We start from the raw sequence: 22961 nt of genomic DNA, 5'->3' as shown, positions 1-22961 counted from the left end.
TTATAAATAAAAAAGTTTATTAAATCATTTAGACTTGAAAGAAGTCACAATAATTAATGCACTCCACAATTATAGCAAGTGCATTCTGTACACCACCAACCCAAATGGATTGATTCTGTATTTTATAAATAAAAATTAACATATTTACAATGAGAAATAAAAGCATGGCATTAGGCAGTTAAATTAGCAGATTACACAAATGCCTACCAGTTGATTTTTTTTAAAAAGTACAAATCTACAAGATTACATATGACAAGTATGACTTCATTAGGTTTAAATTTTCAGAATCACAACATTTTCGTACATAATTTTAACTATGGCTCTTCCAACCACTGCCTATAAAAAACCCCTTTTTAATGGCAAAAAGCTCCTTTTCCTTCTCTACAGTTTACCTGTATAAAATGCATTCCCTAAGATCTACGATAGTGCAGAAATATGAAACTGTTTCATCTAATGACTGGCTATGGAGAGTGACAGTATGTACAACTGTGGTACTTTTTTGCTTTAAAAATAGTGCAGATTCCCAGTTTACCCACTAGGGTCAAAAATGGACTCAGAGTTCATTTCAAAATCATCTCCATTTCACCAAAGAGCAAGTGATCCAGATAGACACTCGCCAGGCTTGGCTTAGAGACTGTAATTTGCTCTATAAAAATACAGTATTTTAATTCTATTTACATGTTACAGATCTCTCACTTACCCAGCAAGCTGACATTTACAAGCTTCAACAAAACCCAACAAACCCAAAAAAACGATAATGGAGCACAACATTGGTAAGCACAGTAGCTGGACCCATCCGCCTAGGGGAGTTAAGGTAAGAAAAGTGGAATGTGGAAAGTGTGGTTACTGGTTTTCGTTGGCTGTAACAGTAAACGAAAATCCATCCAACACATCTTATACATTAAACATGGCAAAAAAAGTCTAAGTAAACTATTTCCAAGATAAACATTCTGCATCATAGGATCCTTCTGCTGAACAATCCCTGTAAAACCTGCTGAGTGGAAGAAGTGATCCTGAGGATAGTTATTTGCTTGGTTGTCTGGAATGCTTGTTTCCTGATAAACTCATTGTCCGTGACCTTTGCCTAAGCACTGGTTTTGGTGGGAGTTCCAAGTCTTCAAATACAGGATTTTCTATGATTGCTGCAGCCTCTGGTCTTTCAGTGGGACTTGGAGAAAGCATGTCCTTCACCATGGTGTACTAAAAGAAAACATGACGTGTTAAATGAACCAATTCATAAATTCTTTCTTATTTAATGTTCTGACTTCAATTGTGGCTCTATGAACAAGTCAAAAATGTCCCCAGTTGCTTTCTGAGTAATTTGGGTATTAGTGCTTTGGCACAGTAGCTAGAAGTGCATTAAATATTTGAAAAACTATCACTGTGCATCTGTTAGACTGTCTTTACTGTCAAGGACTACAGTCAATTTGTCAAATCAAATCTGACCCAGGATTCAATAGTTACAAAATCTTTACATTGTTTGCAATCAAAAAAAAATTTAAAACATAAGGAAAATAATTTATGATTAATTTTTAGCTTCATGTTTATGCCACGCAGCAATTTTTCACAGTGAATCAGAGAATTTCCTTTAAATATACAGGTAGGTTGAATATTTGTCTCAGATTTAATCAGTTAGTGTCCTGCTCCAGCTGAGCACAGCACACCACATCTCCCCCCAGCCCACAGTTGTAAAGCAAGAAAGGCCGTTCTCATTTAGCTGCTGGTCTGAAGCTACCATGAACATCTGACAGCATCTCAGGTTCTTATCGGAGAGGTCTTGTGCATCACCTCCTCTTGATCTGCAACTGTATCCCTTTAAAGGTCTGACTAATAAGAACACAGGACTATCTGATACTGGTTTCTCACTTGAGAGATCCAGTTCCTGGCATAAGATCCCACACAGCCAGGGTACTACCTACAGTCTCCCCTTTACCTCTCTAGAACTCTGCACTTTCTCCCTGTGAATATGGATTTGTTGCAAGAAACCATGTCAGGATGTATGTAAAATGGATGACTCCAAGTGACAAAGAGAAGCCAGGTAATAATGTATACTTATTGGCGGTAAAATGTGTGACAAAGCTATCATGATTCACATTATTGTAATGTTATAGCTTTCAAATGTAGGAAGGTACAGGGATAGATAAATGCATCTTAATAACACTGAAGTTGTTTTTTTTCCTCCATTTTTACTTGAAAAAGCAATTGGAAACCAAAGAAAAAAGCTACAATTATTAAAGAAAAATTGGTACTTAATAACTTCAGATAGACTTACCTCTTGTGCATATTTCTGAGTGAACAATGGTGGAAAATTCAAATTTCTAACATCACTTAAGGTCTGCAAAAATATTAAGAAAAACATGTAACTTTTCCAAAATACCATTTTTCAGTAGTATTACTCTATTATTCTTCAAAAAAATATGCAAGCTATGCAAACAGATCAGCCTGATGGAAAAAAAACCTTTGTCTTGCTTTAGTGGTTAAAAAAAAATCACAAAATACCTAAATAGGTAAACTGCTGCTTCCCTGGGTACACAGCCTGCACTAGGAATCATGTTACCAGAATTCTGATCTCTGCAGTTTTAAATCAATCACATACACAAACTTGTACCTTCTCACTTGGGCTCAGCAAAGTCAACAAATCTGTGCACCACTCATAATTCCCAAGATTGTCTACACCAGTATTAAGACAAATTAAATGACTAGCTCTGTCTTAACGTAAGCACTAGTTTTTATTTAATCTTATTGGACTAACAAGCAGATTTATCGGCAGTTTTGAAAGCAGTTCATGTTGAGTATTTCTGTATCCTTACAAGGCAGCTGGTCTCATTCAGCGTTTCTTCCCTGACAAGCATGCTGGCTCCATCTAGTGACACTGTTTTCCCCACGTTCAGCCGCACACTTGGAATCATGGAATCAACCATTTAGGTTGGAAAAGACCGTTAAGATCATTTAGTCTAACATTGGCAAGCAGACTACCTTACACAGTCAATTTCTGTAACTGCCAGCAATCCATGACCCATCTTAGCATGTTTTTAGCACAGAAGGGTAAGATTTAGCACTTCATTTCTTTTAGGAAGGAATTTCTTTTACAAAAGTTTAGAATTCTTACATTTTGTGCTCCAAGTTAAAACAAAATTCAATTCGCTATTACTCCACTAAAAGTCTGAACTGACCAGTTAAGAGTGATGGGCAATAGTCAAACTCCTGTTTGAGAGAACTGAGTCTATAACAATAAAAGTGTTTCAGAAAATTGTTCTCCTTCTCTGCCAATTCAGTCTGCATTTAGTGATCTGTCTTCAAACATCTGATTTGAAAATAAATCGCACTGCCACAGGCTAACTTGTAACAGCCTGAAACGGAGGCAGGTCTAATGCTCCACCTCTGGGGATTTTTCCAGCCCTTTGCCACAGATTCCTAGAATTTTCTGGGCTACCTGGTCAAGCACAGTATGTTTTGCTTCATGAAGCAGTGCTAATGCTTGGCTGATGCCAACAAAAACTTCAGCGTGACAACTTGGAAACAGCTACTAAAAAGTAGCTGAACTCCAGAACTTGACAATAAAGGGCTGGTGTTTCTTTTGTATTTTATCAAAAAGAGTGGAATGACAGTGAAAATCATGGGAAGCTAGGGCACCTTTTTTACCCGCATGAAGTAAAACATCAGTCTCAGACACAATGGAGGATTCACTCTGATTACTTGCTTTGCTTCTATACTCGGGACAGAAACTGGAAGGGCAAAGTTTATAGTCACCGTGCAGGGTATCTTGAGAATCCAGGATAGCTCTTTTTTGGGTATTTGTCTCAGTAAAACTGATTTCATTTAGGGAAACTGAAATTACTTTCAGTGCAAGGGGTTCAAATTATGCACTGTCATTCCTCCTCTAGACTACGCTCTTTTGTACCATAAAAAGACAGAGTGTTTTAAGCAAGAGAATGCAACACCAGCACAGGTGAAGCATTCGGTCAGGCTGCATTCATGGTGTGATTCAAGTCGCTTCTTACATCTCTGCTAAAAATACACCATCTTCAAATGAGAATTTAACCCCACCAAGCACATATAAATGATAAATATAAGTTATAATGACTCTTTCTTTCCTACATAGGTCACTGGTCACCATATACAAGAGGAAAAACCTTTCTGGCTGTAACCCTTGTTCTCTATGAATTTGTTCTTGAGCAAGATCGATCTCGCGTGCATTTTAACAACAGCAAGAGTTGTAACATACCACCAAACCTCCCAAATGCACATTTGATGCAATGAAGGCCATCAGTTCTGGGAGGATTGTGCTTGAAGCTGAGTGAGACTTACAGCTAAGACTTACTACAGTGAAAAATGCTGTTCCTTTTCCTAAGTGCTTTGGGTTAAAAAGCACTGCAGATGCAAACAAAAGAAGAAATGATAAAAATGCACAGCATGGTTCCAATTCTTGAATGAAAAACAAGCTGGTAGGCTTAAAGTCACAAGCTATATTTGTTGCTTGAGTTCTTGGATATCCTAGTTCAATAGTTTCTCTTACTTGGCTTGACAACAGAGGAGCTTTGTAAAGAAATTAAGGCCTTAATTCAACTGCACACATTAGGAAGACTGCAATTTATTTCCAGTGATTCAGGGGGTCTGTAGAAGGCTGATAAAGAACTTGTGCTCCTAATTGCAAGGATTTTTCAAAACTGAAAAGAACCTCTTGCAAGTGTTTCACCAAGCAAACAGCTATTTTAAACAAATGATCAAACCGAGGATAATTCAGTACCATACATACCCTGACCCTCTCCATCTGTGTGCTGAAAGGGTAAAGCAGCTCAAAGAGAATCAGCCCCAAAGAAAATATATCCACTTTGTGCGAATAGGTGTTCCCACAGATCTGAAAATTCAAAATTAGGGTTAGATCAGTGAAGCTACTCACTCTATATAATTATGTGCAACGTAAACAACACCCTTTCAAGTCAACATATGGAAGTGATTAGCCCTGTGCAGAGCTGAAAACTACAGGACAGGCACACTGGCAAACTTCACCAAATAAGCATGCACAAGCAATGTCCTGATCATCAGCTCCTCTCTGCAGACCCAACTGCAAAGCAAAATGTTTCAATTCACTTAAACCTCATGCACAACAGTGTGTCCTTGCTCAATTAACTTTAACACAGTTATCCTTCTACTATATTAAAAGCAAGATAAATGAATGCATCCAAGTATGAATAATTAGACACTTTTTTTGCTATAATAAATATTAAAATGCTAATTTTGGAATTCAGTTTAGCTCAAAACTCTACTTTGATGAGAAAACATTTAAGTAACTTGATTGCAACAATTTACTAGAAAAAGTGCCTGATCTTTGAACTCCCAGGAATTCAGGTGTCTTCCCAGCACTGCCAGATACAGCTTTAGAGCAGAGAGCACAAACCTGTTCTGGGCTCATGTAGAGTTTGGTCCCTACTTGTCCTGTGTGCCTGGCATAAGCTGGCATTGGGGTAAGTACCGATTCCTCCTCCTCATCTTGGTCCATAGCAGTTACCAGTCCAAAATCCCCAACCTTTACTATGTCATCCATTGTGAAAAATATATTGGAAGGCTACGAAATCAAACAGGTAAAAAGAAAAAAAATATTTAAGTAATAAACAAGTATGTGTTCAGTAGATATAACACTTTCTTGTAATTCAGTTAAGCCATGCTGTCAAGGCTAAAAAACACTCATTAAACATCAGGTTAGCAAACCAGTTAAGAACCTTTGCTATTCAGGAAAAAGGAATTACTCCTGCATTAAACAGTCTCCCTTCCAGAAACTCAAGACTACTCATTTCTTGTCATCCAGTAGAGGTTTACTAGCACTACACAGGTCTGCTGAGTAACACACACAAAAGTCAACAGCTGTTGGGAATAGCACAGTAAATTATCCAACTCTCTGTCACATGGCAAATTCACACCAGACGCTGGAGTTCTGAACTCCTAGATTTTTTATTCTGTTCTCTGAGCGCTAAACTCATTTGCCATATTAACTGGCATGTAGTGTGTCATCTTTATGGTAAATTACAGATACATTGGACGTCTGGGAACAAGGTCTACTTTTCAGTTGGTATTGTGCAGTTTAACTGCAGGAACGGTTGTTTGCATAACAGAATTAAAAGTTGGTTTTTGAGAGAAGCTTAAGAACTTTGCAATTCACAAGAGCAGCAACAGTGATGATCTGGCTTAACTCTCCTTCAGCTTGTTTGCCACGTACCACCATCCTTGGCTTAACCTACTGATAAAAGAGACTGGAACTGAGATGCCCCCTTGCTAATGTTACCTATTGCACATGGTTTTTCCAGAGATTTGCATTCTGGCTGATAGAATAGCACACACCAAATGAATGATTATTTCTTTGAAACATGACTGCTCTACCTCAGTTAAATACGGACAGACACACAGTTTTGGGGGATGAACAAAGTGATCCTGCAAGGGGGAAGAAGCAGCAGGATTATGTACAGGGAAAGGGCCAAGGCATGGTAAACAGGCAGGTGGTGCTGGGCAAGCTCCTCTCATGGCTCCTGGACCTTCCAAGGCTGGGAGACCATGGGCCATGCTTTGTTGATATAAGCCCTGGAACAGGAGGCAGACAGATAGAAGGGCAATATTTTTCCACAAGATTAAAGGACTACAAAGCTGACCTATTTCAAAGTCCATCTGACTTCCTCAGTTAAAAACAAACCCACTCTGTGCAAGAGAGAAACAGGACAGAAAAAAAGCACTACAGAAATAGTTACATATAACTTGTTAGTTCCACAATGCCCACATCCTGCCTCTCAAACTGCCTTCTGAGCCAGTTCTTATCTCCCACTATATTTTCCTGTAATGAATGTCATGCTCTTTGGAGTCACAGCTCATTTAGTGCACAAAAGCTACTACCCTGTAAACCCAGTGTCTCCAGGCTCTCTCTCAAGCATTTACATGGCACCCACCCTCTGACTGCACAACCACCTTGTCAAAAATCTTTTTTAACAGAATTTTGATGCTCAAGGCACAGACGTCTCCATTAGGGTTTGTATCCCATTGCCTTGTTCTCCATTCCCCTCCTACACCAACAAACACAAAAGAAGTCAACAAGATCTGTCTTGCTTCATGCAGCAAATCTCTTCTTAACAGAAAGTTTTATTTCTCATACTTCTCTGGCTGAAAACAGACGGTCTCTGAATAGGCTGGCATATAGTTTCTACAAATTAAGAACAGGCTCTCTGCTGTTGTAAAGTACCAGCAAAAATAAGCCATCAAGACTGCATTTGGAAAGAGGAAGTCTAAGGCAGATGCACACAATTTTGATTTAAATTAGAAGAATATAAACACCCTCTAGTTTAGTTATCTTGCCACCTGCACAAAGAAATTTCCCTCCAGATTCTTCAATCAGAACAAAGATTCCCATTTTTTTCATAGCTACAAATAAGCTACTCATACATCTGGAAGGCTACTGTTTAATTCAATTAATGCTGCAAAATGTATCTAAGACTGTTCTTGCAGTTCTATGAAACTCGTAATTTCTTTTGAACTGTCAAGCATGACCACAGCTTATCCTGGGAATAACAGTAAATTCACTTGACAGACACACTTCTGTTTCTGTACTTCATTTTCTTCAAAACAATTTGAACTGTGACCTATTCACTTGCATACCTAAATTCCTGCCATCTTGTCATTATGGTATCTCTGATTAGCAGGAGCCTAATTAGTGCAACTCAGTGTGCACTGTTAATTTAAAAGATATTCTTGAGTTTTTTAACATACATGCATACAAATTTATTTTCACATAGATCAACCAGTTTTTGTTGGTGCCAATAGGTGCAAGAACTGGCCTCTGCTACCAGCTAGCTCTGCCTCTAGCAAAGACGAAACAGCTTTGTGGGTTATTCGCTTATTAGCACTGGCACAAACCTAGGGCCACATGACCAATCTCTTGGCACGAATCATAAAATTAGGTGAGATCTGTTCCAAGGAGCTTCTGAAAATTATACCAAAAAATTAAATATACTGGCTGTTGTTTTGACCAAATTAACATGACAGAGGAATAAACTTCCAGGATCCAAAAATAACATCTATACGTGCATGGGAACTTTTCTGAAGGAGGCAATTGTTCAGGGAGAGTGTTTCCAAGTTGTTTATACCAAGTAAGCAAAATAAAATCTCTTGTTCAAACTGCTGCCAGCATTGAACTTTTACTATGTTCCAGCAAAATGCTACACACCTGCTGATTAAGACTAACAGAGTTTTAAGTGAAGCTGTACATAAGCTTTACTGAACAGCAATCTCAGTGAAGCCTGCAGTGTTACAACTGACAGTATTATTAAGAAAGGTTATTAATTAACATGTCCAGCAACATACTAGCATAGGGATTTAATTACTTTTCTGGTCAGTTTCTCAAGCACTAAAGATTTTTCAGATAGCTGGTTCAAGGTAATTGCTCAATGCTGATGGAGAAAGAAAATATTTGGATGGGTGTGAGAGTTTTTCTAACTTTGACATACCCTTTCAGTGTTACTGAATTTGAATGCCCTTTTACTGCAACATTCGAGATGGTATTTTTATCCTTTGTTTCTACTGATATCAAATTATTTCCATTTGAGAAGCTATAACAACAGTCATAATCATTACAGTACTTACCCCACTGAGGTAGCTACGAATGCCTCCTCAAATAAGCAAAGAGAAACAGTAACTACCTCTCCACCACATGGCAATATCAATCGATTTCTCAGAGCTTATAATAATAATAAGACTAACTTCAGCTGGGGTCTTCAATTACATTCTGGTATTTGGTAACACATACTGACTCTTCCAGTGCTAAAATTTCCAGCAAAATTAGGCACCACCATAGGATCAGAAGCGAAATGAAAGAATAGGTACAAAAAGTTACTCCTGACTTCTGTTACATTAAACACCAGAGGTAAAAAACACCTTTCCCACTCTTAACCACCTGTATGTTACCAGATGTTAAAAAGATTATGAATCCTTCAGAAAGTTGCATTGTGATAACCGGCATTGACTCAGAATTCAACTCCAGGTCAGTTCACATTTCAGTCCTAGAGCAGTTAATACTTAATTTTTACTTTCTCTAACCAGGAGTAACAGTAACACTGCTGCTCTTAGGCAGTATTGCTATAGAAAGAAGAAGGAAAATACCAGAATTAGAATCATAGAATCATTTAGGTTGGAAAACCAACAGTAAGCTTAACACTGCCACATTATCTGCTTCACTTGAAACTGTAGAAGAACCACCAAATTAACTTGCTTTGCTACACAGCTCATGCCACACAGCTCAGCAATGAACAACCCTGTATAAAGAACCTGAACTAAAAATGCCATAAAACAAATGCAAATTATCTGTGCCAGGTACAAGAAGTCTTGCTGTAAGAAAATTTTTAATTGCAACAACGAATGATTATTGTTTATTTCCAGGAGCACTGCACCTCCAGATTATTGTAAAGACACTAACCCAGCTTTTGTAACACCCATGCTGAGGTCACTGATAAGAGTCAACTATTTTAGCAGGACTTGTCTCCAGTGCCATATTACTCCCACATACAAAAAAATTTTACCTGTATCCACACACACAGCATCTGCCAGTTTAAAGCAGAACCTGATGCTAAGCTAAACAGCCTGGCTCTCTGTATTAGGAGCAGTCAAATTTGGAACTGCTGATGTTCAAGTTTGTAATGCAGTGGAGGGATAGCTGCCCTGTGATGCTGTGTGAGTCAGTCCGTGTTTTTCAGGAATTTTACAGCACCAGAGACTTTTGTACGATACTTTAGGCACAGATAATTCAAGTTGTGATAGCCCCAAAGATAACCTCACAGCATTAAACCAGAAAACATTTGCCTGTAGGACACAGCCAGTGACAGAACCAGTTACAAACAGAATCTGCAAAGTTCAGGCATTCAGTGATGATCATGACCACAAATAAATAAGAAAAAACCCCAACACATTTCCAACAGTAGCCTCGGAATACAAACCTTGAGATCCCTGTGCATTAATCCTTTGCTATGCAGAAAGTCAACTGCTTCAGCTATCTGCAGAAATATCTGCAGACACTCTGTCCTTTCCCTCTCCTCTATCATGCATCTTCTGCTCATCCAGTCTTTAAGGTTCTCTTTCCTGCAAAGCTGCATCTGGATGTAAAGATACACCTTTGGAGAGGTGGGTTTGACTTTTTCTGCAATATTTTTAGAAAGGTCCAGGCTTAAGCTTGTTGGCCTTGGTGGAGAAACGGAGAGGGGACTTCCTGAAGCAGATTTCTTGTTATCAGATTCCTTTGTACTTTTTGCCTTATCCTCAGAAAGACTCTCATCATGTGAAACATCAACTTTATCTTCCTTACTAGAAGCATTTCCACAACCAGAATCCTCAAACACAATAGAAGAGGAGGTCCCTTCCCGTAGGTGCACAACAGGAACAGCTGAAGAACAAATTTCCAAGGAATGACTCAGCTCGTTATTGTTGATAGTACTGTCTTCTACATCACAGCCTGTAAGGACACTGTCCTGAAGGTTTAACAGCAGATCTTCTGACTGGTGTAGGTCCCTGTTTTCCGTGTTAGAAAATTCCAGAGGAGAAAACTGGCTTCCAGATGAATCAGACTGGCCACAGGGTATTCCCACAGACCTTACCCTCTCTGACAAAGTGGCAATAACTTCAATGTGCTCCTTTGTAGAAAATGGCTCTGTTCTGATCTTGAATGAGGGGACATCCATTGGACTGGGAGAACTGAGTGGCCAATCAGTGCTAGAAGAATAAAATCAAGAGATCAGTACTACAGAACATCATTCCACTAGAAATGCATTTTCAGAAGGCCAGGTTTTAACAGCTGCTATCTCTGAGAACCATGTCATACTGTAACAGTAAATGACTACCCAAGTGTGGGAATCACTAAATAACCAGGATTTAGTGTCCATTTTTCTTAGCGAGGATAATGTTTTCTTATTGAGACAAGACTGTTAATAAAGGAAAATTTAGCAAGCTCTACTGCCTGGATTCCCAATGTGCAATGAGGCTCATCTTCTACTTGGAAAAATTCAGTCCTTTAGAACATGCATTGCAATGACTATTTAAAGTACCTTGGAAGAATTACAGCTGTGAAATGTTAATTTGATGCCTGAAATATAAAGGTCACCATACGCTAAAAATTGTTAGGCATGTTACGATGTTACTATTAAGACCACTAAGTAGTCTTGTATTAGGCCTCATTCTTTAAATGCTAACATACATACACTTTTTCCTTTCTCTAACATCCTCTAACTCCTTTATCCAATTTTCCATTTTTAACCTACTTCTACCAAGCTTTATAAATCGTCACTCTGATTATTCCTCATATATTTCTACTGAAATAAATTCATTGAAGCATTGGAGTACTGAACCAGATCACTCTAAACCAAGACAACAAAGAGGAGGAAAGCGGTGGAAAGAAACAAAGAGGACAGAGATGCCGAAGTTTAAAACTGAATCAAAGTAGCAGTGCTCCAACCTTCCAGCCACCCGAAGATTCAATTACAGAAGTTAATTAAGAACTACAAGATGTTTCCTAAGCTGAAAGAAGGACCTTAACACAACAGAGGACCCCAAAATTGAGAGATGCTATGCACAAACATGACAAATTTGTACCTTGTTCAATTGAAAAGTTGACAGGTTAAGTTAATAACCACCTCTTTCCTACACAGTCTTCCCTTCTTCCTAGATCATCTGCCAGTTCTCCAGTTCTGTTGATGTACAATCTCAAATTCAACGGTTAAAAACCCCATGAGTTACCTTTCATCTTTTAACCACTGTTCATCCATCTTTTCCTGCCATCTCTCAGGTGGAGCCTCCAGCCACGCGTTGAAATACCGAACAATACCTGGATGTTCAAGTTTAGCTAATGCCTTGACTTCCCGCATCACCTTTTCACGAGCCAGTTCTCTATGATTTGGGATGAGGAGAAGAACAGAGACATGGTCACATAAAGCGACAGCATAGTACAGAAATTTCTGCAAAGGAATTTAATCAAAGCTAGCCCAGTATAAATCAGGCCAGTAGTATTGCTCTTCACACCAAAAGACAGATATGTCTTAAAAGTCCCCAGAGTAACTCCTTTAGGTTAGAGGTGTAGAGGAGCAGTATGTGCTCATAACAGCTAAATGTTTAGTCATCCCTTTTCCAATAATTACAGGCAGCAAAACTGAGAAAAAAAAGGTTCATCTTGCTCTCAACTGTTCAGAAGGATAGAAAAAAGACCACTAAACAGCAATATTCTACAGGGATATAGAAGACACTGATACAAAAGATGACAGACAGTAATAGCTTAGTATTTCTTTTTTAATTGGCATAACATAAGGAGACTGCATAAAGACTATTTCCGTTCCTTGGACAGGAAAGCAGGTAGCCTGCTATCTTTTATCTTATTGAAGTAAATAATCTCTCTTCATAAGACTGTAATTGGATCAAATTAAGTCAGATGGTTTTATTTAATGGGTTTGAATATGCTTGGAAAAGAAGAATTTAGGCTACCTTAAATTTCTGAACAAAACCTTTAATCTTAAATAGTCACACTTATTTAACACATTAAAAAAAATAGTAATTCTAGATTTCATAGCTTTACCCCCTCCCTCTACTGGCCTGCCTTTTGCTGTTCTAACTTGAGATTTCCAGAAGCAGTGTCTCCCATCTCCCACTAAAAGGAACTGCTGCAAGCTCTGTGTAGGGTAATTCAGCAGCATGGCTTGACCACCTATGACTGAAAGAAAAGGTAGGGGTTGTGGGACCAGAAAATGAAACAAACGGACAAATGGAGTCAGAAAAGCTGGTGAGGGAGAGAGAAAAGAAAGAGAAGGTGGAGTAGGAAAGGTAAGGAGAGGAAGGAGAGAAGCAAATTAACAGTGCTACAAATAACCGGTCCTGTTATCAAAGGTTCTATTCATCAAGGAAATCAAAGGAGTTCCCATGTAGCCGCAGCATCCTCACAAGGGTCCTGCCACGCAAGTATTTTAGCCAAGCAGATCACCCTTCCGCTGTGATCACATATGCCCAATTCTCGATGCCAAAACTAAGACAGGCCCCCCATTAAAAACTGTATCATTCATCCTAATGAAATATCTGGGAAATCAGTTCAGGAACAGATGGTTCAGTGTAGGATGGGCTCCTACCATTCATTCATTCATGCGTTACTACTTCTGTATCTCAACAAGCTCATTCATTACCTGTTAGGTAAGCGGATCCTTTTGATAGCATAGTTGCAGTCGTCTACTTTATTTCTGGCTTCAAAAACTACTCCAAAACCTCCACGACCCAGGCACTGAATTGGTTCAAAATCTGTCAGATACCTGGGAGGAGAAGGATGTGAGGAAAAGACAGAAAAATGGAGGGAGGACAGAAGAGAAAAATGTGTTAGTATAGATAGAAAAAGTCATCTATGACTAAGAGTGAAATATTTCTGCACAAGCAAATCATGCTGAAAGACTTGAAGCATCTCTTATCTTTTATCCCTGCTTCCCCACTCAGGCAATCAGATGGTTACCTATTTACGCAATGGACAGTTGCTGATTATGCATTTATTCAGTGTGTATCACAACACAGGAAGATGCACATGACAAACTGAATTTTTCAGAATATCAGGTTGCATGCCTACTGGATCATGGACTGTGAATATGTAGCCTGAATTTCTACACTCAAACTGGGTGGTGACCGCCGAGTATTTTCTAAATCATGATTTGCCTTTAACCCCACCCCAGATAACTATTTTTGTAACTAGTCCTTCTAAGTATCCCTTCTGAAACATCACTGTTCTTAAAACTTCACTTCCTTTCTTATTCTTCCTCATTTTACATACAGTTCTTACTTTCAGTGGGTTGCAAATGTACAGGAAATGGTCACATTTTCTCCAGAGTATCGTGGCATGCCCCTATATACCCTTCTGCCTTCACCAACTTCTTTGTAACAGCAACAAAGTTTAATTCCAAATATAGTCTGCTTATTCTGCAGTGTATATAAAACATCATCTGTTTCCATCTGCAAGTGCGTTTCTCTGCTTTAATCCGTAAACACAGGAACAGAGGGAATAAAAACAGTGATTAAGACCTTCAACAATCAATCTTCCATTTTACATGTCAGTAGGAAATGTGAAAGCAACATTCCTGATCACAGGTATCCTGTAGACTCTCCGGAATTGCTCAGACTAATCCTAACTGCAATCTCCTGTTGGTAATGTGGTGACCGGGTTCTTTGTGCCAGCTGCCAATTATCCTGCAAAGTCAGAGGACTAGGGTAGGTAAAAACAACTGAACATCTGCTCTTTCTTCCAGATAGTACTAGTTATCACACTACCTAAAAACCCTGTACACGTGGTGTTGAACTGAGCTCACCTTGACACGTATCCAGAGTTCTTGACGTCACTCCAGCTGCTGTCTTTAACATCTCCACAAGCGGTCTCATATTTACTATCAGTCTGACACTGTGTTTCAGATTCCTTCCGCAGCTAACAAGGGTTGCCAAAACAAGAACAAAAACCAACCAAACAAAAAAATTCAACTCCTTAAGTATTTGAGACCAATTTGTACCCCTAGATGTGGCATTAAATAATTTCAGTGTAAATATCTCCAAAGACATCAGATACTGTTGAAGCAGTCTAATCCGCTTGCTGAAGCAGTTAAGCAAATTGCACATGACAGCTGACAGATAGATTAAACAATAAATTTAGGCTTTAGATTTTGTTATCTCATTGGTAACTTACTAATACTACTCATTGCAGACTTAAAACCAAAAGAAAACGCTAGAATAACATCTTCTCTATTTAGGATTCAGAAAAAAATACTTACTCTGCTGTAAGGATGGGGATGGAAAAGTTTGCGTACGATAAAAGTTGTGGCCACAATGCAAAATATAATGGTGCCAACAATTTCTTTCCACCAGTGAAGCAGAAGCACAGGATCTTTTTTGCGAATGTTCTTGTAATTTGTATCATCAAAAAATCTAACAGTGATCTGGGTGCTACGTTTATTTCTCTCTCTCTTGTAGTAGGGTAAGTAATAACCATTATCTGTGTATAAAAGACACAAAGAGGGCACAGATTTACTTGTAGGTAACAACAAAACAATTCTGTCTTCTCATTAATAGGCTTCCTCAACAGACACAGGGTATTTTTGTCTGCATGCCCTACGATTTTAAATGGCACATAAGCAAATTCAGTTAATCAAGGTTGTGGACTCCACAGTGACTGTGTCTCCCATCACAGTTTTCCACTTCAGAAGGCCTGACCACTGATAGCTTTAAACCAGAATATCTTCCCTATGGAAAACTTCATACCACCCTGCTGACTCTCTAGCACTGTTAGCAAATTTTGAAAAAAATAATTCACAAGCTTCTTCCACTCAGACCAACTACCAGTGGCAATGACAGTACACTCAATACTTCTGCAGTAGCAATTCTGGCACCCTGAAATGCTTTGTGTGGCACTAATTGTACATACACCATAATTTGGAAATCCTAGTTTGGGCAATAATTTGGTAGTTCACTGAATGTTACAAAGAAAAAATACACACATTTAAGATCACACAAATAGCCACTTATTGAATTTCACAGATAACAGAATGGGTAAACCTGGCTATCTGGAACACCTCAAAATTTGGAAACTCCACCTACCATATGGGTACTGCAGAACTGAAAGCGCTCCATTACTGTACTCTTCATGAGAATACTTGTCATTGCTGAGACACTTATCAAATTCATCAGACCCCACCAACACTGGAGTCCTGGAAGGAGAATCTAAGCATAGAAGGGACATAATTTTATGAGAGGAATTGTAAAAATTCTGTTCTTATATTAATTTAATGAGAACTCCAATTGCATAATCTTAGAAAATGTCTCTTGGACCAGACCACAAGAACCAAAATTCATGACAGGAAACATTAAGAAGGATGTTTTAAGGTAACAGTTACTTAACACCTCTCCCCCTTGCAAAAGTAATAGTGTTGGATGAGTCAATTCACATCACTGCAAAAACCTTTCTCCTCTTTTTGTTGAAGAATTTGATTTGGAAGACCCAACATGTCATTATTAAAAAGACCCTAACAAATCCATAGTAAAATCAAGCAGACATTAAACATTTAATTAGAAAAAAAATATATTATTAATAAAGCACAGAGACAGTTCCTGAAGTGGTTTGCAGCTGGAAACATTAGACTAGTTTGAAACGTACTGGAAATCAGAAAGATGTCCTGTCTTTTCAGAGCTAAGACTGGTAAATGAAACTGAATTGTTACTTACGGATTAAAGGTTTCCATTTGATTTTGGGAAGAGGAATAATTGCATTATCATTCCTGGATTCCAGAGCCTTTGGGTTGGTTGGGAATTTCTCAGAAATTCTGACTGACGACTGAAGATACAACTGGCCCCTGTACATACCTAAGTAATAAACCAGAGAACATACTAGTCTTAAGATTTAGTTCTCTTCACCCCAAGTATAAAATTGTCCAGTTAAAATATGTGGTTAAAAACATTTTGGAAAATATTTCTTTCTATTCTGAGAATCTGAAATACTGACTCTGATTGCTAGGCTGGATGAATTCAAGTAATAAGTTTCCTCTGTTCTAGAAAAGCAAGAGATCAGGACATCCCATTTCCATTGTTGGAGGGCTGGTGCTACAATAAAATGCCAGGAATTTTTAAGAGCTATAAAGCCACTTGGGCTTTGCATAGGTAAGACTTCTTTCAAACTTCCTACCGTTATTAATACTGGTACAGAATATTCCTCAACAACCATTACCAGGATGGCTGGAACAATCTGGCTTCTTCCTAGTGTTATTCTTTATCTGTGTAACCACTAACAGGAAAGCTGCAAGGTGTAAAGTCTTACAGAAAAAGGCTAAAGCAAACAAATTCTTAGAAAACCAAAGCACGTTTACCTCCCACAGACAGACAGACAGCTGACAGGAAGAAGGACCTGGGGCCACTCTACTTCAAATTGTCACAAACCACATCAAATTAATTCCGACAGCTGGATGAAAACTTAGTCACATAAAATCTTAACTGAAATTTCTTCATGGTAAGTTAGTGTAATCAGTGTAGAATAAAAAATGAATGTGACAAACTGGCAGGCTGGAGGGAGGCACTGCTTATTGCTTACTGAGCAATAAGACTACCTTTTACTATAAACCTATCTTTAAAGGTTTCAAGACTTTCAATTATCTCCAATGTACTGAAACTACAAAGCAGTGAACATTTCAGAATCAAGATGAAAAGGTTTATGGTTTTGAAATGTTTTGGTTTTGCAAAAGGACAGAAAAATAAAGTCAAGCTTCTAACTAGCACTGTTTAAGCTAAACAGTCATAGATATTAATTCTGCCATAGCCAAAGGTATGACAATTACCTTCTGTAATTGTCAGAATTTCTAAGAGGGGTACACAGAACTCTGACTTTGATTGACAACAGCAGAGATGACCAGAGCAGGTTAGGACAAGGTAAGAACTGATCTCTACCTTTTGAAAGTTTTTAAATCAAGTCAAGGTGCTTTTCTGGGATATATACGTTAGTGAAGCCTCGGTTGTGGGGCTTTATAAAGCAATGTAGGCTAAATTTAACAGTCTTCATTATGCAGAATATCAAGATTGGACATGTTACAGCTCCTCTTAACTGTAATCTACCAGTACAGAAAGCTCTGCTTTATTACAACCTCAACAGAGAAAAGAGCAATGTTTACTATAAAAAATGCTGCCATCAGTGTCTCACCTAAATAGACGCTGGATTCTGTGGCCCCTCTGGCGGCTTCCACAAGATCTTCTTCATCTTCCAATACTTCATTGTTCGCAGTATAACTTGTGTCATCAAACAGACTGATTGGAACTACTTTGCCATCCTTAACCAGCCATGCAGAAGCAATTGGAGTGCAAAACTGAAGAAGAGAGAGGTAACTGGAAAATTAATGTTGCATTAACTAAACATTGCATAAGAGTAATGCTAAACAATGCACTTAAACTCCTTGATTTAGTTTTTGTAACAGATGTAGCAGTTCAAAGTAAGACCTTCAGTTAAAAAATTATAAGCAGATGTGTGCTTCTTTACAAAGACAGCACTTGAAACCCAAGATGAAAGACGTCATCTATGATGCTGCAAAACTTATACTTTTGTAACATTTAATATTCTTTCTTTTGGCCTACCTGGTATTCCCATTCCAGATGTCCTCCTCGTCTGTTAAAAGCCATCACCTTCCAGTCAGCTACTGAGACCTTTATCACTGTATCTTTCATCATAGCCTCCTGCTCATCCACATCCGAAATTATTTTTGTTTCTTCTTTATTCATACTTGATTTAAAATTGCTTTCAATATAACCTGCCCTAGTTTCAATATCTGGGACATAGCGCAGCTCAAAGTGACCAACGCTGAAATTCCACCTAAAAGAAAAAGAGAAAAACTTTGTAGAAACAATTAATATATTCGAAGGAAGTCCCAAATCCTCCATCCAGAAGAATCTTAAACCTGTACTTGGCCTGTATTTTCACAGTAAACTCTCAGACTGTCAGGAGAACACAACTGTACCAGGAGGGGGAGTGCTAATCCAGAATACAAACCAAACAAGCTGAGAAATCTTGTCCAACATGATGGGAGAGTTAAGAAAACAGCTGGTAAAGTAGGGCCAATGGCATTAAAGGTTTAGTTCATGGAGAGAGCAATTAAAATCACCAAGTAGTACAGCTGGGTCTGTTTAGTAGGAAAACTTTATGTAGCTGATAAGTAACAAATATAAAGCATTTAGGAAGCAGCATTCTACACAAGACATACTGTTCTTCGTTAATAAAGCAGATATAATTTGAAACGTAAAGTTTTTCAAGCTGAGGGAGGGACAATGCCTTTTTTATTTATTTTAACCCCACACACGACCTAACACAGAATTCCCACACACAATCTAACACAGAATTTCTTTGGCAGGTACTTCATGAAACAAGGACTGCTTGTGTCCCATTGGTTAACACTGAAAAAAGACAACAGCATAAAGAACACAGAGTTGCCTTGCACAGCCAAAAGATATTTAATTTTTGTAAACCAACAAATTAGGGCAGAAATAGAAAATTATTTTCAAAAAGAGAAAGAATAATTCTTTTATTTTTTCCATGATACAGCTGGATGCTGTAGAGAAGATACAGATGTGAAAGGATGGCAAGTTTGTGTCTTGAGCAGCAAGAAGGGGGAAAAAATATTTCTTGAACAGTACGTTTGGGTACTCAAAAGTTTCTTAGGACTAGTCTAGCAACCACCAGAAGCCCAAACTGCATGGTAAAAGTTTGGCACATTTTATATATTCAGTTAATTTAGTATATGTTTTTCTTTCTCTCGATTAAAACCCCATGTCTATCCTGTAAATTCCATAGCAGCCATAATGTGTCACCAGGAAAGTACCTCTGTTTCTGACTACAAAGACAGGAAGATTACGGTGTACAAGACGTCATACTATGTTTTTGAAAGATGTGTGTGAAGGAAAAAGCATGTTGTTATGACGTACCTCTCCCTGCCAATATCAGTCTCCAAGAACCACGGAACCCGACATTTCCCTTCATAGACATCTGCTAATCTATTGGAATTCTAATTACGTTATCTGACACACTATAGATACACAACCTGTCAAATCCTGCTGCAAACAGGAGAGGGAGCAGGGGAACAGGGAATGACTAGTTCACTAAATTGTTGGGCAGTTACTGTATCTATGTATGGCAATCAGCCTTTTAAACCTGTATTTTATGAAGTGGGGTTTTGGTGGCTTTTTTTTGTAGTAGAATACGTTGTCTGTATTTTTATAGAAATCTTGATGTATTAAAAAAATCAACGTGACAGCAATAGGAAAGATAGTCACAGACTGAACTAGTTTCTACAGCTTGTAAAACAGACCACTTCCATTTGAAATGAACAAAGTAGATTTAAGAATGGGACTCTTAAAAAAAGACAGAAGACATTTTAAAATATCAACTTATAATGAAAGCTGAAGACATCAAGTATAAAAAAAAACCCCAGTGACAGTTACCACGAGTAGGTAAAGAACTTAAAAGTGAATCAGTAGGTTGTAAGAAGACTTTTAAACTGTCCTTTTGTACAAGAATCAACAGGTAGAACAAACATTACTGACATTTGCCTTGTGTAGTACAGTAGTGACAAATTCTTTCGAGGTCTGTAAGGAGAAGGAAAGTAACTTTCATTTGATTTTGAGGGAATAAATATGTGCACATATCTTTTCTGTCTAATCAGCTATAAAACTGAAGTTAAAGACATTTTTCAAAAGCACTAAAGAGCAAAGGGGTTAGATCCTAGCTAAATCTGGTGCATTCCTTTGGTCAGATTGTTAATCTAAACTCCCTTGTGCAATTCCTAGTCTAATGAGAATTGAAAGGTCAAACCCTTAAAACATTATGTATTAAGAACTTACCTCTATCGGATTGTTTCTGAACAATTCTTACACTTACTTTTCATTGCCACTGCGTGGTCCAACAGCACGGACCGTTTTCTGGGTTCGGTGTAGTAGGAGAGTCTCTTCCTGTTCTGTTTCATCATCATCCCACCGGCGACAGCCCATAGCTGAGCAGATGTACTTCACCTAAAGGACAAGGCAAAAGACTCGTACATGCTTTGAAGTTCTGAAGAACTTCAAGACAAATAAATGTAATCAACAGCAATATTCAAAGTTAACAATCCTTACAACAGATTTTTGGCTCACAGGCAATTTCAGGCTCAGTGATTTTAGACGCTTGACTTGTGGGAAATTGAAAAGTCTGCTTTAAGAGATAAAGGCATCTCAGAACTAGAATTTTCAAAAGATTCTACTAAGCCTACAGTTTGGGCTATTTTGACCACCTTTTGACATTCTGCACATACTTCTAACAGAAAGAAATCTTAAGTCTCTCTTTTCCCACTATTTCTATGGATGCTGACAGAACATTCCTACAAGACCCACAGCATAATTCTGCTTTCATGCTATATTTGTCTTAGCATAACTATTAGCTTCAAATGAAGTACTATTGATTTATATAAAATATTGCCGTCTTTCCCCTTTGCCTTACCAGCTATTAAAGGGGAAAGAAGACATCATTTAACTTTCACAGTCACACAAACTTTGCAACAGTCCCAATCTCAAACTGAATTTGGATTACATGGGCAACAGTATTTTGAAAAGCAAGTTGAACACACTTTCAGGATGTCTGAATCAACATCAGACTGCCAAAGACAACAGATTGCCCAAACTCTTAACAAGGAAGAGGAGGGCACTATTTCCTGTATGAGGTACCCTTGCTACTGTGAGCAAAGCCAAGAATCAAAGCAGAAACACAAATTTCCTCTTCCTGAACGCTGGGGGAGGAGCAGTCTGTTGGCACACCAGTGCCCTCTGCTATCAGTGAGGAAATCAAAATGATTTCATGAACTCTTGTTTTGGGTCTATCCTTTTTTTTTACTAGTGATCACTCTACACCATACCACAGAAATATTCTACATTAAATTATATGGTCAAAATGAAAAAAACCAACTAATTTTCTGGAAAGCAAACTGGAAGTATAACATTTTTAAATGGAATCTGTTTTTTAACTTGTTTCAAATGCTTCTGACTTAGCAAATGTCTGTTCTTCCATACACAAAGCATATGACTTCAACACGTAAGGAGAACTTCTAAGAAATAGTAAACTCACTGACAACTACAAGTCTTAAACTTTCGCATATGTTGAACATTTTTCTTGTTTTCAACCAGATATCCCGCATTAGTTGTGAAAAATCTGAAATTAATTGTGAAAAGACTGTGTAACCTAAAGCCTTCTTTGAGATGCAGTAAGCTGAACAGCAAAGTCTGTTTCAAGCAGAGCCATATGATAAAGCTGAACTCCTCTCCCAGCTTGGTAGAGAGAGGTCATCCCTCTTATTCCCTCCTCACTCACCTCTGGCTGCAAAACCCCTGTCCCTTCCCTAGAGCTGGCTCTGGCACTCCCCAGCCCCCAGCTGAGCTGGCTACAGCTAACCTAGCACAAAACTAATCCAATAAAAATTGAACAGTTTGCTGTTGGGTTAGCAAATTGAATCAGCTTAGCAAAGGGTGAGACAAGTGTCAATGCCAGCAGAGGGGATACAATGTGAGCTCACACGCAGAAGATTGCAGTGAGGGGCTCAGCCATACCATCTAACTGCACCAGCTGTTAGCCTTACTCCAGCCTGCCGCATTAGGTGCCAAGAAGCTCAGATTCCGCTCTGTTGTGCATGCAGTTATATATCTGAGCTGTACTGCAGTTTAAATCCGACGAGCAATCTGTTTGCAAGACAGTGCTTGAAACACACACAAGGCAATTTTTCAGGCTCTTACCTTCCCTGAGTATGAGCTCAGCCCATAGGTCGTCAAAGACTTCCCCCCAACTAAGACGACATCTTCACCAAATTTGTAGGATGACTCAAGAAGAGATTCAACTGTGAAAGGAACTGCTTCCATGCTCTCTCGATCCCGATCCCACTGGAAAAGGTCCCCATCCAAGGAAGGGATTATCATCTTATTTCCAAATACCTAAAATAATTTAATTGAAGGTTAGCTACCATTTAACCACAATTTTATCAAAACACACAGATCACAAATGGAAACAGAAACACTGTATAAACAAGTACCCAGCATTATGTTCCAGTGTCCTACTTTATAGTTTCATACCCTGGAGTCTTATTTTTCAAAGTTATACTCAAGACAGAAAACTTTCAGGTATTCAAATAAAACCTGTATTTCACTATTTTTAGTTTAAAAACAGTTCAGTGTGTGACACTTCTTCCACTTTTAAACAAAGCATTTTAAGGCTCAGTCAATTGGTAGATTAGTATTCACCCAAACTATAGAAAATATGATCCGGGAGGAAGTATTCTTGAAGAGACAGTCACTGGCTAAAGTGCAAATTTTGCAGATTATTTGGCATAGTTTTAAGACAGTGGCATTTTAGGTAAAGGCCTACTTCACTGGGTTTTTCTCCAGAGCTGGTTTATTGC

The 22961-nt window shown here is 38.4% G+C and overlaps 1 protein-coding gene across 1 annotated transcript in view; it reads right to left on the bottom strand.

Annotated features, from left to right (window-relative positions):
* Window positions 1–83: 83 nt before the first annotated feature.
* The window catches only part of EIF2AK3 (eukaryotic translation initiation factor 2 alpha kinase 3), a 45624-nt gene continuing 22746 nt past the window's right edge, over window positions 84–22961 (bottom strand). Inside the window, exons 3-17 of the mRNA XM_055795900.1 lie at window positions 22303–22497; window positions 20426–20556; window positions 18133–18367; window positions 17705–17867; window positions 16243–16380; window positions 15619–15741; window positions 14796–15016; window positions 14343–14455; window positions 13182–13304; window positions 11755–11904; window positions 9966–10734; window positions 5399–5566; window positions 4757–4858; window positions 2273–2335; window positions 84–1200 (exon numbers count right to left, since the gene is read on the bottom strand). Coding sequence (XP_055651875.1) covers window positions 1024–1200; window positions 2273–2335; window positions 4757–4858; window positions 5399–5566; window positions 9966–10734; window positions 11755–11904; window positions 13182–13304; window positions 14343–14455; window positions 14796–15016; window positions 15619–15741; window positions 16243–16380; window positions 17705–17867; window positions 18133–18367; window positions 20426–20556; window positions 22303–22497 — 2871 coding nt within the window. The 3' untranslated portion in view covers window positions 84–1023. The remainder of the gene's footprint in view (window positions 1201–2272; window positions 2336–4756; window positions 4859–5398; window positions 5567–9965; window positions 10735–11754; window positions 11905–13181; window positions 13305–14342; window positions 14456–14795; window positions 15017–15618; window positions 15742–16242; window positions 16381–17704; window positions 17868–18132; window positions 18368–20425; window positions 20557–22302; window positions 22498–22961) is intronic.

This window comes from Falco peregrinus, chromosome 2, assembly GCF_023634155.1.
Source record: "Falco peregrinus isolate bFalPer1 chromosome 2, bFalPer1.pri, whole genome shotgun sequence".
NCBI classification, from domain to species: Eukaryota; Metazoa; Chordata; class Aves; order Falconiformes; family Falconidae; genus Falco; species Falco peregrinus.
This window is presented reverse-complemented; position numbering and strand designations above follow the sequence as displayed.